Consider the following 13071-nt stretch of genomic DNA (forward strand, 5'->3'; position numbering starts at 1 on the left):
TCTTCTTCCCTGCTCCTCCTGGTGGCTCGTCTGCGGTGGACGGGCGAAACGGGCTGCAGTCCCCCACGTTGTCGGCTCACCTGGTTGTGATGGCGGATGCACAGGGCCTAGGCCCCGCACGATCTCGACGACGGCTCACTGATGTGGTTAGCATTGGTGGCGAGCAAGTCTGCTCGATGTCTGCTAATCCTGGGTTGATGATTGACAGCGGCAGCAGAGAGGACCAGAGCTGGTACTGTCCCCTCACGTCTGCTGCTGGATGGGCCGCCCTTACTGCAACATCTCCTTAATAAAGATTAACATGTCAATCACCGAGCTAGCACTACACAGTGTCCCAGTACACATCTAACTGCAAGTCTAACTGCGAGTGCCTTGTTGCTATCAAAGCTGGCGTATTTAAAGGAAGCACGAGCGACGTCCTGAGGTCATGCTCGTTTGTAATGAACGCATTTGTTCCACTTATACTGCTGATTTATCTGTCGTACTGACCCCTTAGGTGTACTTGTGACAGAGTTACATGTTGTTACGGCAGACTTACGTGAAGTTGTGAAATGCAGTACAGCTGACACTATACCTCTGTCTTACACTCTACGAAAGTCTCCGTCTAACACAAACCCATATGCTAAGCAATTCTCTCTCGCCTGTAGTTTAGAGAAGCTGGTGCTGGAGGGAAGGATCTAGATGGCACTGGCTGTGAAGCAGCATGTTGGGCCACTGTGTAGTCCACTTTTTTCCTGGACACAGTCTGATTATGTGCTTTAGATCATCACAGGATTTCTTCCAAAAGCTAGTAAAGTTTTCATTCTCCTTTGTGTCTGGCTGTTGATGAATTGACTCTTATGCAGTGAGTGGTAGTCTTCACCACCCCTACATTATTTAGAAGTTGAAATAATTTCCTCATAGATTATGCATGCCTCTCTAGGTTTCAGAATGAGGTTTTATATTCTGGTGCAAAAGTCCATAGACAGTTGCCAGTAGACATCTGGCAGGAAATTGAAAATCCCCAAAAATTTAAACATAGTGGGAAAGAATACTACATTTGTCACTCCTACAATTTATCAGAGGACTCAGACTCAGGAATGTAAATTGTGCCGAACTCTAATATTTGTATAAAGTATATTCTGATTTTGGCGTTATATAGACAGCTAATAATGGTCCCTGTGAAGTTGAAATACTTTGTTTGAAGTATTAGAGAGTAACAGCAGCTGAATAGTGAAGGGTTAGCGTAAATGAGTCAGAAGATTCCAAAGCACTTTTTATTGGCAAATGTGTGATGTACATGGAGAGTTGATGCATGAAAAGATTGATTCGCGAAGTTTACAAAGCCCGCCTTTTGGCGTGACTCGCGTGCACGCTATCTAACAGGCCTGTTACGGCACTCTGAGATGGCAGCAATGCAGGAGAAAAGTTTCTGTGTGTTAGAATATGGGAAATGTTAGCCCATTATGGGCATACGCGTGCATTTGTATGCAAATGCAGAAAAGCTGCAACTGGGCGCTAGAGCTTTTTGTGTTGGTTTTGCCAGTTTAGTGGTACTGTTTGTCTGTGTAAAAAGAAAATCATGGGGTGACCACATGTCTCGGAGGAAAACTTGGAGCATGTGAGACAGAGCCATGTGCGGAGGCCACAAAAATCAGCCATTTGTGCAAACTGTGAACTGGGCATTCTGCAGAAAACGGCATGTAATGTTTTGCAGTGGCATTTGCATTTTAAATCCTACAATTTGTAACTGTTAAAACACCTGACTCGAGATGATTACACCCACTGGTTGGAGTTTTGTACCAAAATGCAGCAGGTTGTGGACGTGATTATAATTTTGTGAGGACATTGATGTTCAGCGATGAAGTGGTTTTTTGATCTATCGGGAATATGAATCCTTACTGTGAGAGAGTGTGCAGTTTGTCCGTATGGAAAGGGGTTCACAAAAAGTGAATGTCTTCTGCGTCGCATCCAAGACAAGGATGTATGGCTCCTCTTTCATCATCAAGCAGTTGGTGATATTTTCCATGTACATAGATATGTTGCAGTTGTGGGTCTTGCTGACTCCTTGACTTTCATCTTTCAATAGGATGGTGCTCCACCTCACTGTAGTACAATTGTCCACACCTTTCTCAACATGTGATGAAGCAGGCTGGGATATTTTTACTTCCCCTTTTGTTTTGCCATCTGCCTCCTTAAAATTCATCATTTCAGTTTTAACTAATTACGATTAACATACGTGAATATAATCTGCATTTTCATAAGAGAAAAAGGTTAGCCCTTAGTTTTAAAGACTTTAACACCATATCTAATTTTGTGCTTAGTTTTATGTATGTAATTGATTTTCTAATTTATTTTGACTATTCCTATCAATAGATAGGTTGCACTGGTCTGGGTGATGTTCCTCTGTTGCCATAGTCTATCAGGTCACTAGACCTAATGCCATGCAGTTTCTTCCTGTGAAAATATGTTAAAGGCAATGTGTATGTGCGCCCAAAGCCAACAACACTGCAAAAACTGTAGGAATGCAATAGAGGTGCTGTTACGGATGTTGGTGGAAATGTGCTAGTGAAATGAACTGGATTACTGTTTGGATGTGTGCCAGGTGACCAATGGCACACACATTGAGTATTTGTAGAATGCACCAGAAACTTGGTGGGTGCATCTATCTTTTCATGTATCAGCTGTTGTCGTACGTTATGTACTTGTAAGTAAACAATGGTTTGAAACCTGATAAATCATTTAGGCTAACCCTGTAGGAGCAGCACCTACTTTTAAGTGTAATTGTTTTTCTTATAACATGTATAAAGTAATGCAGAAATAATTATGACAGTTATCAGCTTGAATGAATTACTTCTATAGTCATAATTGGTTATTGTTATACTGTACAGAAGTAGCTAACAGTGGTTGTTCCTGCCTGTTACTTGACTTGTTCCACATCCAGTGGCACCCGCATGATAATTTGTAGGAGGGTGGGGGGGCTGTTAGACCTTGGGGTATGGAGTATTTGTAATATTTTAGAAGATGAATATTGACTTGTAAGTAGCCACAGGAGTTCCATTTCCACCCTGTTAAAAACCAATGTAATACCTGCTTTAAAATCATTTTCTTGAAAGGAAACACCTAACTACACTATATTTTTTTTTCCTTTCTCTGAGAGCTTGGAGGTGAGGCTCTCTGTCATGATGGGATTGACAGAGCACTCAATGTGGGACTGAATGTAAGAAAAAGAAAGAGAGAGAGAGAGAGAGAGAGAGAGAGACTTGCAGACTTGTTTGTTTGTGTGTGTGTGTGTGTGTGTGTGTGTGTGTGTGTGTGTGTGTGTGTGTGTGTGACTAGTTTCACTATCTTACCTGTTCATATGCAGGTCACCACTTTATTGCATCCTTAAAGAAAGAAAATAAACAATTCAAGTTTGAAGCACACTTTTACAAGGGGTTGAGGAGAGGACAGGCAACAAAACTAGTTACCAAATTTCTCTGCTATTTATGCACTGCCATGATTTTTTTGGAAGAACTCTTGTCTTCATTGTAACAACTGCAGTCAATTTTTTTTTAAGAATTAACATTTGTATCTTTTATTTTTACAGTAATGCTGTTATATTTTGTACCGGCCTTTTTATACTGCTTGTATAACAATTTGGCCTTCATTAACCTGTCAGCCTTTGACCCTACAACATATTACCTCCTGCTACAGTTCAGAGTTGTAGTGACAGGTATTGCCTTTCAGGTTAGTATATTTTAATTTATCTTTTCTGATTACTAGTTGAGAAGAATGTTTATTCCATACATGTTGTAGAAGACAGGATATGAGGTTGCTGACAAGTGAAACGTTAAGCAACCCAACTACTAAATGAACAAAAAAGACCAATATTAAGTGGGCTCAATTTAGGAAGAAATTAGTACTTGAATAATAAAAAAAGTGCATCTTCAGTTGTCGCTATTATCATATGAAACATTTATATATTGTTGCTAATCGGATCCTGAGGCTTTGAGGATAAAGAGTAAATTGCTATTCAGAATAGCACATCACATAAGTGATTTTATTTAGCTCATATTTGGAATAAAATTCATCAGATTAGCTCATACAGAACTGTATTGAGTTGATAAAATTCTCTGTGTTGCTACATGTTAATTTTTGGCTCACAGTGAAAAGACTAATTTTCTAAATTATGAAATTTGCTTACTTTGTTCAGAAGTTCATGTTTCTGTCATTTATATCCCACAAACCATTATGTGAGATAAAGTACAATCCAAACCTACAGATATTATATGAATAAGAGTTTATTTGGAAATGCCTAGCGTATCATAAAAAGCATCACATATTGGTATATGACCCTATCTATTAAAGCTATAATGATTTTAGAGATATGTTCACTAATTTAAGATAGTAAATGTAAATGTTTTTATCTTGAAAGTGTAATTATGAACTAGATAAAAGTGTCAAGTTCATAATGTAAATACAATCTATGCCATCTGAAATGATTAATGAGGAATATGTGCCATAATTTATTACATGCTCTCACTCTTAGTGACCTATTATGTCCACAAACTAATGATGGTTCAATATTACTTCCATACTAGTAAGTCTGTCTATGTCAAAAAGGAGTTGCTGTCATGAAGGAAACACTGTGCATATACCTTATTATACCATCAAAATGTATTTTAGAAGTGGTAAGTATTACCTGCACTTCGAAAAAAGGAAGGAAGGAAGACTGAGTTAATTATTATGCCATCGACATTGTTAGAGACAAAGCACAAGCTCGGATTGTGTTGAAGATTGGAAGGAAATCATCTGTGCTCTTTCAAAGTAACTATGCCATGGCAATTGCCTGGAGTGATGTAGGAAAATTACGGAAAATGTAAATCTGGATGACCAGACGTGGGTTTTGAACCATCATCCTGCCAAATGCGAGTCCAGTGTGCTAAGCACTGCACACCACCTCACTCGGTCTGCATTGAAACGTGTTTATTGTGACTGACTCCTCATTCAGTACTAATTATTGTGGTACTTATTATGATTAGCAGAACAGCAATCAGTGGTGGTTGGTTTGTAAGGCCTGGTTAAGAAGTCTGGCATTGTTGATTGAATTGATGCTAACTTTTCAGTTTGTAAGAGATGTGAATGTGAACACTCGGTGAACAAATGAAAACTGAATAGACTGGACACATGAGAAAGGAGAATTGTTTGAAACAAAATCGCTTAGTTATAGACAACATGTGGGTGGGTAATGAGAACTAATGACATGCTGGAAATCTTGCAGATAAAGATAAAGAACAAGATGATAATCTTTTGAACACCTTTGTACTGTAGCATCCTCTCCCTCAAATGTGCTAACAAGGGCTACAATGTAGTCAACATACATGCCCCAACCAACTAGGACAACAGACATGATCCATACAGAACTGAAAAATTCTGGGAAGACTTAGATGTTCTCTCTAAAGTTCCAGAGACACACACTGTCAAACTGCTTTGTGACTTCAGTGCCCAACTGGGAAGAGAGAAAAAGAGCAGAAATATCGTGGGCAGCTATCCGGCACATATAGAACCAACTGCAATGGGGAACGATTGGTGGATCTGTGTAGGACTTTTGGGTTGGTCACGAAGTCTTCAGCCTTCGAACATCTGCCAAGGAAGCAGACAGGGTGTATATGCCCCAGGACAACCGGGATAAACTCGGGAATTTTTTCATCTGGGAGAAAACTGGGGAAAACCTGGGAACAATTTACAATTCCAGGAATTTTTCATGGTCTTAGTTTTCAGTTAAATTTTTGTAATTTTGACTGGTAAGAACAGATATTCTAAAAAAGAATTCTACTGTATCCCATTACTGCAGAATAATACTGCAGCAATAAATCATGAACGTGAGAGGTAAAACGTAAGTTGCAAAGGAAAAGTGCCATTTACAACAACAAAAAACAGTGCATACACAAGCATCTGTGAACAACAGAATGTGTCAAAGTATTCGGTATGAAGACTATGCAATACTTCATAACAACAAACTGCTTCCAATGAGCGTGACATCACAACTCTTTACATTAGGTTCTTTTGAGTGGTTGCCTGTGGGCTCATGCGCATGAGCAGTTGAGTTGTGTATGAGCAGTTCCTTTTCTTGCTTGCTGCTGCTTGACGTGGGGCTGTTAGCCGTATCTGCAGTAGCAACAAGCTGCCAGATGCTGCCCGGAAAAATTTTTCTTGTCCAACCAATCTTCCCCACGTGACCCATGTTTACGTTTCATCTTCTGACACACACATGGCATTACACCATAATAAAGAACCAAACATGATATAATACAGTACTACTACACCAAGAACATTTGCAGCCTGAAAACCGCACTGAAAAGCTTAGTATCAGGTTGGGACTTTCATTTGGCTAAAACAACCAACACACTCACTCGTGTACTTAATAGTGGCCCAAATAAATGGAGTGCTTCTGGTAATTCAGAAGTTAGTCTCTGCCTAGTGCCATGTACATAGGGTTAAAGTCCAAAACAAATGGAAGTTGAGTGGTGGGCAATGTGGGGTTCTTTTGCACTTTTTTGAAATCTTATTAAAGAAAAACATTTACTTAAATGTGAATAATTTTATTTTGCTGTTTTATTTACCTCTGTTTACCTTTTTTCTTCAAACTTGATTTTTTTTCTGAAAAAGGAAATGTAAGAAAATGAACATACTCATTTTTCTCTTAATTTTCTATGTATTTCATATTAAAATTTTAGATAAATGTCAATTATTGTAACTACGCGAATTTACTGTAATGATTTACCTCCATCTACCTTTTTTCATTTTCTCTTAATTTTATAGAAATGTTATAATAAAATTTATATCTTTTATAATTTTTATATGAGGAAAAGTGAGCTAGAAATTAAGATTTGGGATAGTAGAAGGAAATTTTAGGTACATGATGACTTTCTTAAAAGTAAGCTCTATGAATCGGGACATACAAATTTGCAATTTAAGCCAAATTATACATTTTAGTATAGTTTGAGAAATTCTGATGCTCTTGGAGTATCCTTTGATGTCCTGTTTCTTTTGTGACATAATGTAAGATCGCTTAATGCTATGTACATACAAACATATGGGCTTCCTGCATTATTGTAGCTGCACACATGCAATATCCGGCACTCTCTGCCAACTGCTGAAATGAACCTATTTCTAACAGGTTGCTGGAAAATATTGTTAATGGTGGTTTGAAAAAGCATTACTTTCAAAGTGATTTTCCTTTTACACGAGATGAATTGTATTACGTGTATGAATGTGCAATCAATTTCTTGAATCACAGAGTGTTTGACTGTCATTTAAAACTTAAAACTTCAAGGACCAGCTACTTACAAGAACTTTGTGCCCAGAAGACCAAACATTTCTGTCGTTATTTAAAATTTTACTGGAACATTTGTGTGATGTATCTTAAAGTGTAACACACGCAAGAAAAGAAAAAAAAAATTATATGTAAAAGCTTAGCTTTTCTTGTAGCTACACTATGTATATTAATCTAAACCATTAACTTTTCCTCTTTGTGTGTTCGTGCTACTTAACAGTGGTGTTGCTATTGGCTGACTACACCATGTGTGCTATGCTCTGAATATCTGCTGTCGTTGGCTGTCGAGATCACGTGACATGAGCTGCAATTGACATACAAAACGCATCGCAATCTAGATTTCAGTGCTCTGGAAACTAAAATGCAGAGTGTGTTGGGATTTGACTGTGTAATTTCGTAATACAAAGATATACAGTGTACACGTTGCTGCACATCAAAGATCTTTCCAAAATGCTTTTTTTTGGGGCGGGGGTTGTTCATTTTCTAAAGTGCCGGGAAGCTATACGCCGGTATATAAAACCTGAACCATTGAAATGATTGATAAGTTTTACAGTTCCAAGGGAAGGTATACTGTCACTTAACATGGAAAATGTGTATGTTAACCCAGGAAGAGTGTGTTTTTAACTGGGAAATTTAGGAATTTTTTTTCCTTGTCCATGTATACACACTGAGCAGAAGACTTGGATTTCACCTAACACCAACCTGGGTGAATTCCACATGGATCATGTGGCCATTTCAAGAAAATCTCAAAAGGAAATACAAAACATGAAGGTATTAAGAAGTGCCAATCTGGACTCTGACCACTACCTCACGAAGGTCAAATTGAGACTCCAGCTTAGAAACACTAGTCTACACAGAACCTCCAGGATGGTAAGATTTGATGTAGAGCAACTTAAGAACAGACAAGAAGTAAGCCAGAGACTGAACAGTACAGATTTCAACAGCTGGGACCAACTGAAGGAGACTCCTGTGGAGACGGCCAATGAACTCGCCCCCTCATGAAGAAGAGGAAGCATCTGTGGTGGAATGAAGACTGTGACAATGCAGCAGCCCAAAGTCAGACACTCTGGGGGAAGTGGAATTGTAAGAGAACCAAGAAAAATTGAGAGAACTTTTTTGGAACAAAGAAGGCTTACAGCTAAGATAATAAGGACAACTGCCACTTATTAGCTCAGTACTTTAAAAACCTACTAAATTGTGATCCATCTAGTGAAGACTTCAACTACAAACAAACCACACACTCACTACCTCCTTTATTGGAAGAAGTCAGACAAAGCATTCGACTTCTAAAGAATAATAAGGCACCTGGAGAGGACTCTATCGTTGCTGAACTCTGGAAATGTGCTGGAAGCAATGCTGTGGTCAAGCTCACTTAGATGATCCTGGACATCTGGGAAACAGAGAAATTACCGCCTGATTGCAACATGGCTGTGATCCATCCACTTCCCAAAAAGGGAGATTTAACTTATCTGAACAACTGCCATGGAATTTCTCTCATCCCAATAACATATAAGATTCTCTCCAAGGCATTAGTAACAAAGGTAGAAGATAAACTGGATAGTCAACTGGGAGATTATCAGGGAGGCTTCAGGAAGACCTGATCCTGTGCTGAACAGATCCTCAACCTTAAAACGGTACTGGCATACTCCAAGATGAGAAACCACAAGGTGGTTGTCACCTTTGTCGATTTCAGGAAGGCCTACAACTCTGTTGATAGAGAAATGCTTAACAAAATACTCCAGTAACCAGGACTAGACAACAAAATCCACAGACTCATTCTAGAAACCTTTACCAACACCCATTCGAAGGTCAAATTTAGAGGTGAGATCTTGGAAAGCTTCGAGATAAAAACTGGAGTGAGAAAAGGGGATGGACTGTCTCCAATTCTCTTCAATTGTGTCCTTGAAAAGGTTGAGAGAGAATGGTGCAAGGAACTGACCAGTGTGGTTGTTCAGAGTGTTGTCTACCTGGGCCGTAAGAACGAACAACTGATTGCTGATTGTCTTGAAATGGCAACAATGAAAGTAAACTGCCTCAGGAAACAGCCAAAGTGGGTCTCAAAGTTTCACTGGAGAAAACACAGTTCTTCCCTGACATCAAAGAAGCTAACAGAGAGATGTTACTAGACCAGGGTAACATCAGAAGGACTGAAAAGTTTAAGTATCTCGGTAAATGGATTTGAACTCATCTTATCGGGTAAAACATCATTATCCATGAGAGTCAAGTTGGAACTAGCCTATTGACTGACTATGAAGACCTTCAACAAAAAAATGCCTGTCACCCAATCTGAAACTTAAGACTACACATCAGTCATATGACCAAAAGCCTTGCATGCCGTGGAATGTCTTTCCATGAACCGGAGAGGTCTGATGGAGAACTTGGAAGTCAGAGAGAGGAGAAGCCTCAGGAAGATCCTAGGCCTGGTAGAAGAAGATGGGAAATTCAGAAGGCGACATAACTCGGAGCTCTACGAACATACCGAGAGGCTCTCTGACTGGGCAAGAAAAAGAATTGTAGCTTTCTATAGCCATGTTGCAAGATTGCCTCCAAACAGATTGACCAACTGTCTGTTCACCTTCTGGCAAAACAAGAAGGTTCACACCACTTGGCTGACAGAAACTGAAAAAGACATTATAGAACTGGGAACAATTGATATCCAGAACAGTCAGTCTGTGATGCATACCCTGAAGGAAGTCCGAGGATTTCAGGAAAAGCCCTGAAGGAAAGGTGCCCCCTGGACAGAAGAAAGGAAGGAGTTGCATCGGCAGTAGATGCGACAGTACTGGGCAATGATCAAAGCCCAACAGTTGAACAAACATGGTCCAAAGTAGGCCCATTCAAAACAAGAAGAAGAAGAAGAAGAAGAAGAAGAAGAAGAAGAAGAATGGGGATGGTTTTCAGGAAAATAAACTCCAGCTTGAATCACAGAAAGCAAACAAATCTGGAAAGGAGAAGTACTCAGTAATAAGCTACAATCATTTTTAAGAATAAAGTCTAGAAGAGGCAGAGAATGTCAATGATCAGTAGCAGTGTGAGTGATAGAAACAAAACTGATAGCATGGGAGAAGATAAGAGTGTTGGGTATGGTGGGAACAACAAAGAAGAGGAATTTGAATTGAAACGTGATCCTTGTCATTGTGATGTATGGAAGAATTTGTTTATTGTTATAATGGAGAAATGATGTCCCGGAGTGGGGGGGGGGGGGGGGGGGAGAGATTGCTGTGTATTGAGTTGATAGTATAGGGATACTAATACATCAGTCTCATTTGACTTAGTCTATTTACAAAAAATGAAGTTAAGAATACGCTTTCTCCTACCATGAAGAAGCAAACTTTGCAAAAAATTTATTACAGATGATTCTTGCAGTGGCATATTTTAATGTTTGTAAGTGCTGTACGTGATTCAGTATTCTAATAACTGAAGAGTGTGTGTTGCCAAAGAGGTAGAAAATTTGTACATCCAGAGCATTGGATGAAATTGTTGTAACCATTCCTTTGGGCCATGTTTATTAACAAAACAACTTCAGTAATCAGCAAACAACAAATTATTCCTTGACTTAAGCAGAAACTGTTCTTAAAGAAATGTTCACCAGAGTCACAATAGAAACTGTACAGAGATTGCCCCAGAGTAGAAGGTTTAGGTTGTAGTGCAAATAGCCAATAAGCAAGTATTTCATAAGTAAGGTTCCGTCTAGGCATGAGGTGGTGGAAACTGTAAGTTAAGAATCCATTGCACTAAACACACAGTAATCTAGTGCTATTTAAGAGTACAATTGTAGCAGCAGTTGAATAGCAGTAAAATGAGACAGAGGTGGCAAGCATTTTGTGTCCTGCAGTAGTGGCTACATTCCCACCATTGGTGCACTTGCTGGATGCTCTCACCAGACACATAAGATGTTACACTTATCAGTCATTCATTTGCACATCCAGCGCGGCTAAAATTTCTCTCCCTCCTTGAATTGACATGTAGGGCCAGTACCTGCTTGGACAGTGGGATGTAGAGCATGGTGGAAGTGGTTGACTGTGGCATGACAGAAGGCTTGTAGGAGACATTCAGTGATAATGGAAACACTGGTGCTTGATCTGGAGCTTTTTGCATAGGTCCAGAGACATCTGGGAGTGAAGGCCTCCCACCAGGATGAAACTAGCCTGGTGATTCACTTATCAGTGAAGCAGGATTGATGTCTACATGCATGTTTGCATCTCCTGCTAAGGGAGAACCAGACAGCTATCTTCTGTGATATGAGAGTGGAGGAGACTCTGAGGAAGCTGCAACAGTGGACTCCCTGTCAAAAGAGGCCACTGCCCAGGGTGCCGCAAGCAGGCACTGTTTCTCCAAGGATCTCTGATCCTCCGCAGGCTCTCCCCAAATGTGTATGTCCACTCCAGGGCATGCATACAGAATGAGTCGCTGCATCTGTTTCATGCAGGAGTTTCGGACAGGAGTTTCAGAAGCATCCTGTGAGGGTGCCCATGAAGGAGCTTTTGATGGATGTGAATGGGTAAGAAGCTAGGAAGATTATTCCATCATCCTTCAGGCATGCATACAAGATAGAATATTCCACCATCTTTCAGCATGAAATAATACTATCCGCCAAGAAAAACTTGAAGAAACACAACTAGAACTTGATACCAATTCGATTCTACACACAGTACGCAAAAGAATTTGCCCCCCCCCTTCTAACAGCCATGTACCGCAGGTCTCTAGAGGAACAGAAGGCTCCAAATGATTGGAAAAGAGCACAGGTAGTTCCAGTTTTCAAGAAAGGTTGTCGAGCAGATGCACAAAACTATAGGCCTATATCTCTGACATCGATCTTTTGTAGAATTTTAGAACATGTTTTTTGCTCGCGTATCATGTCATTTCTGGAAACCCAGAATCTACTCTGTAGGAATCAACATGGATTCCAGAAACAGCGATCGTGTGAGACCCAACTCGCTTTATTTGTTCATGAGACCCTGAAAATATTAGATACAGGCTCCCAGGTATATGCCATTTTCCTTGACTGCCGGAAGGCGTTCAATACAGTTCTGCACTGTCGCCTGATAAACAAAGTAAGAGCCTACGGAATATCAGACCAGCTGTGTGGCTGGATTGAAGTGTTTTTAGCAAACAGAACACAGCATGTTGTTCTCAATGGAGAGACGTCTATAGATGCTAAAGTAACCTTTGGCGTGCCACAGGGGAGTGTTACGGGACCACTGCTTTTCACGATATATATAAATAACCTAGTAAATAGTGTCGGAAGTTCCATGTGGCTTTTCGCGGATGATGCTGTAGTATACAGAGAAGTTGCAGCATTAGAAAATTGCAGCAAAATGTAGGAAGATCTGCAGTGGATAGTCACTTGTTGCAGGGAGTGGCAACTGACCCTTAACATAGACAAATGTAATGTATTGTGAATACATAGAAAGAAGGATCCTTTTTTGTATGATTATATGATAGCGGAACAAACACTGGTAGCAATTACTTCTGTAAAATACCTGGGAGTATGTGTACATAATGATTTGAAGTGGAATGATCATATAAAATTAATTGTTGGTAAGGCAGGTGCCAGGTTGAGATTCATTGGGAGAATTCTTAGAAAATGTAGTCCATCAACAAAGGAGGTGGGTTACAAAACATTCGTTCGACCTGTACTTGAGCATTGCTCATCAGTATGGGATCCGTACCAGGTCGGGTTGACAGAGGAGATAGAGAAGATCCAAAGAGGAGCGGCGCGTTTCATCACAAGTTTATTTGGTAAGTGTGATAGCGTTACGGAGATGTTTAGC

The 13071-nt window shown here is 39.9% G+C and overlaps 1 protein-coding gene across 1 annotated transcript in view; it reads left to right on the plus strand.

The window, feature by feature from the left end:
- Nucleotides 1-13071, plus strand: part of LOC126194947 (UDP-galactose transporter senju) — an 86435-nt gene that overhangs the window by 35745 nt on the left and 37619 nt on the right. The window contains exon 4 of the mRNA XM_049933335.1: nucleotides 3569-3708. Within this exon, the coding sequence (XP_049789292.1) occupies nucleotides 3569-3708 (140 nt within the window). The remainder of the gene's footprint in view (nucleotides 1-3568; nucleotides 3709-13071) is intronic.

The sequence above is a fragment of the Schistocerca nitens genome, chromosome 7, assembly GCF_023898315.1.
Source record: "Schistocerca nitens isolate TAMUIC-IGC-003100 chromosome 7, iqSchNite1.1, whole genome shotgun sequence".
Taxonomy (NCBI): Eukaryota; Metazoa; Arthropoda; class Insecta; order Orthoptera; family Acrididae; genus Schistocerca; species Schistocerca nitens.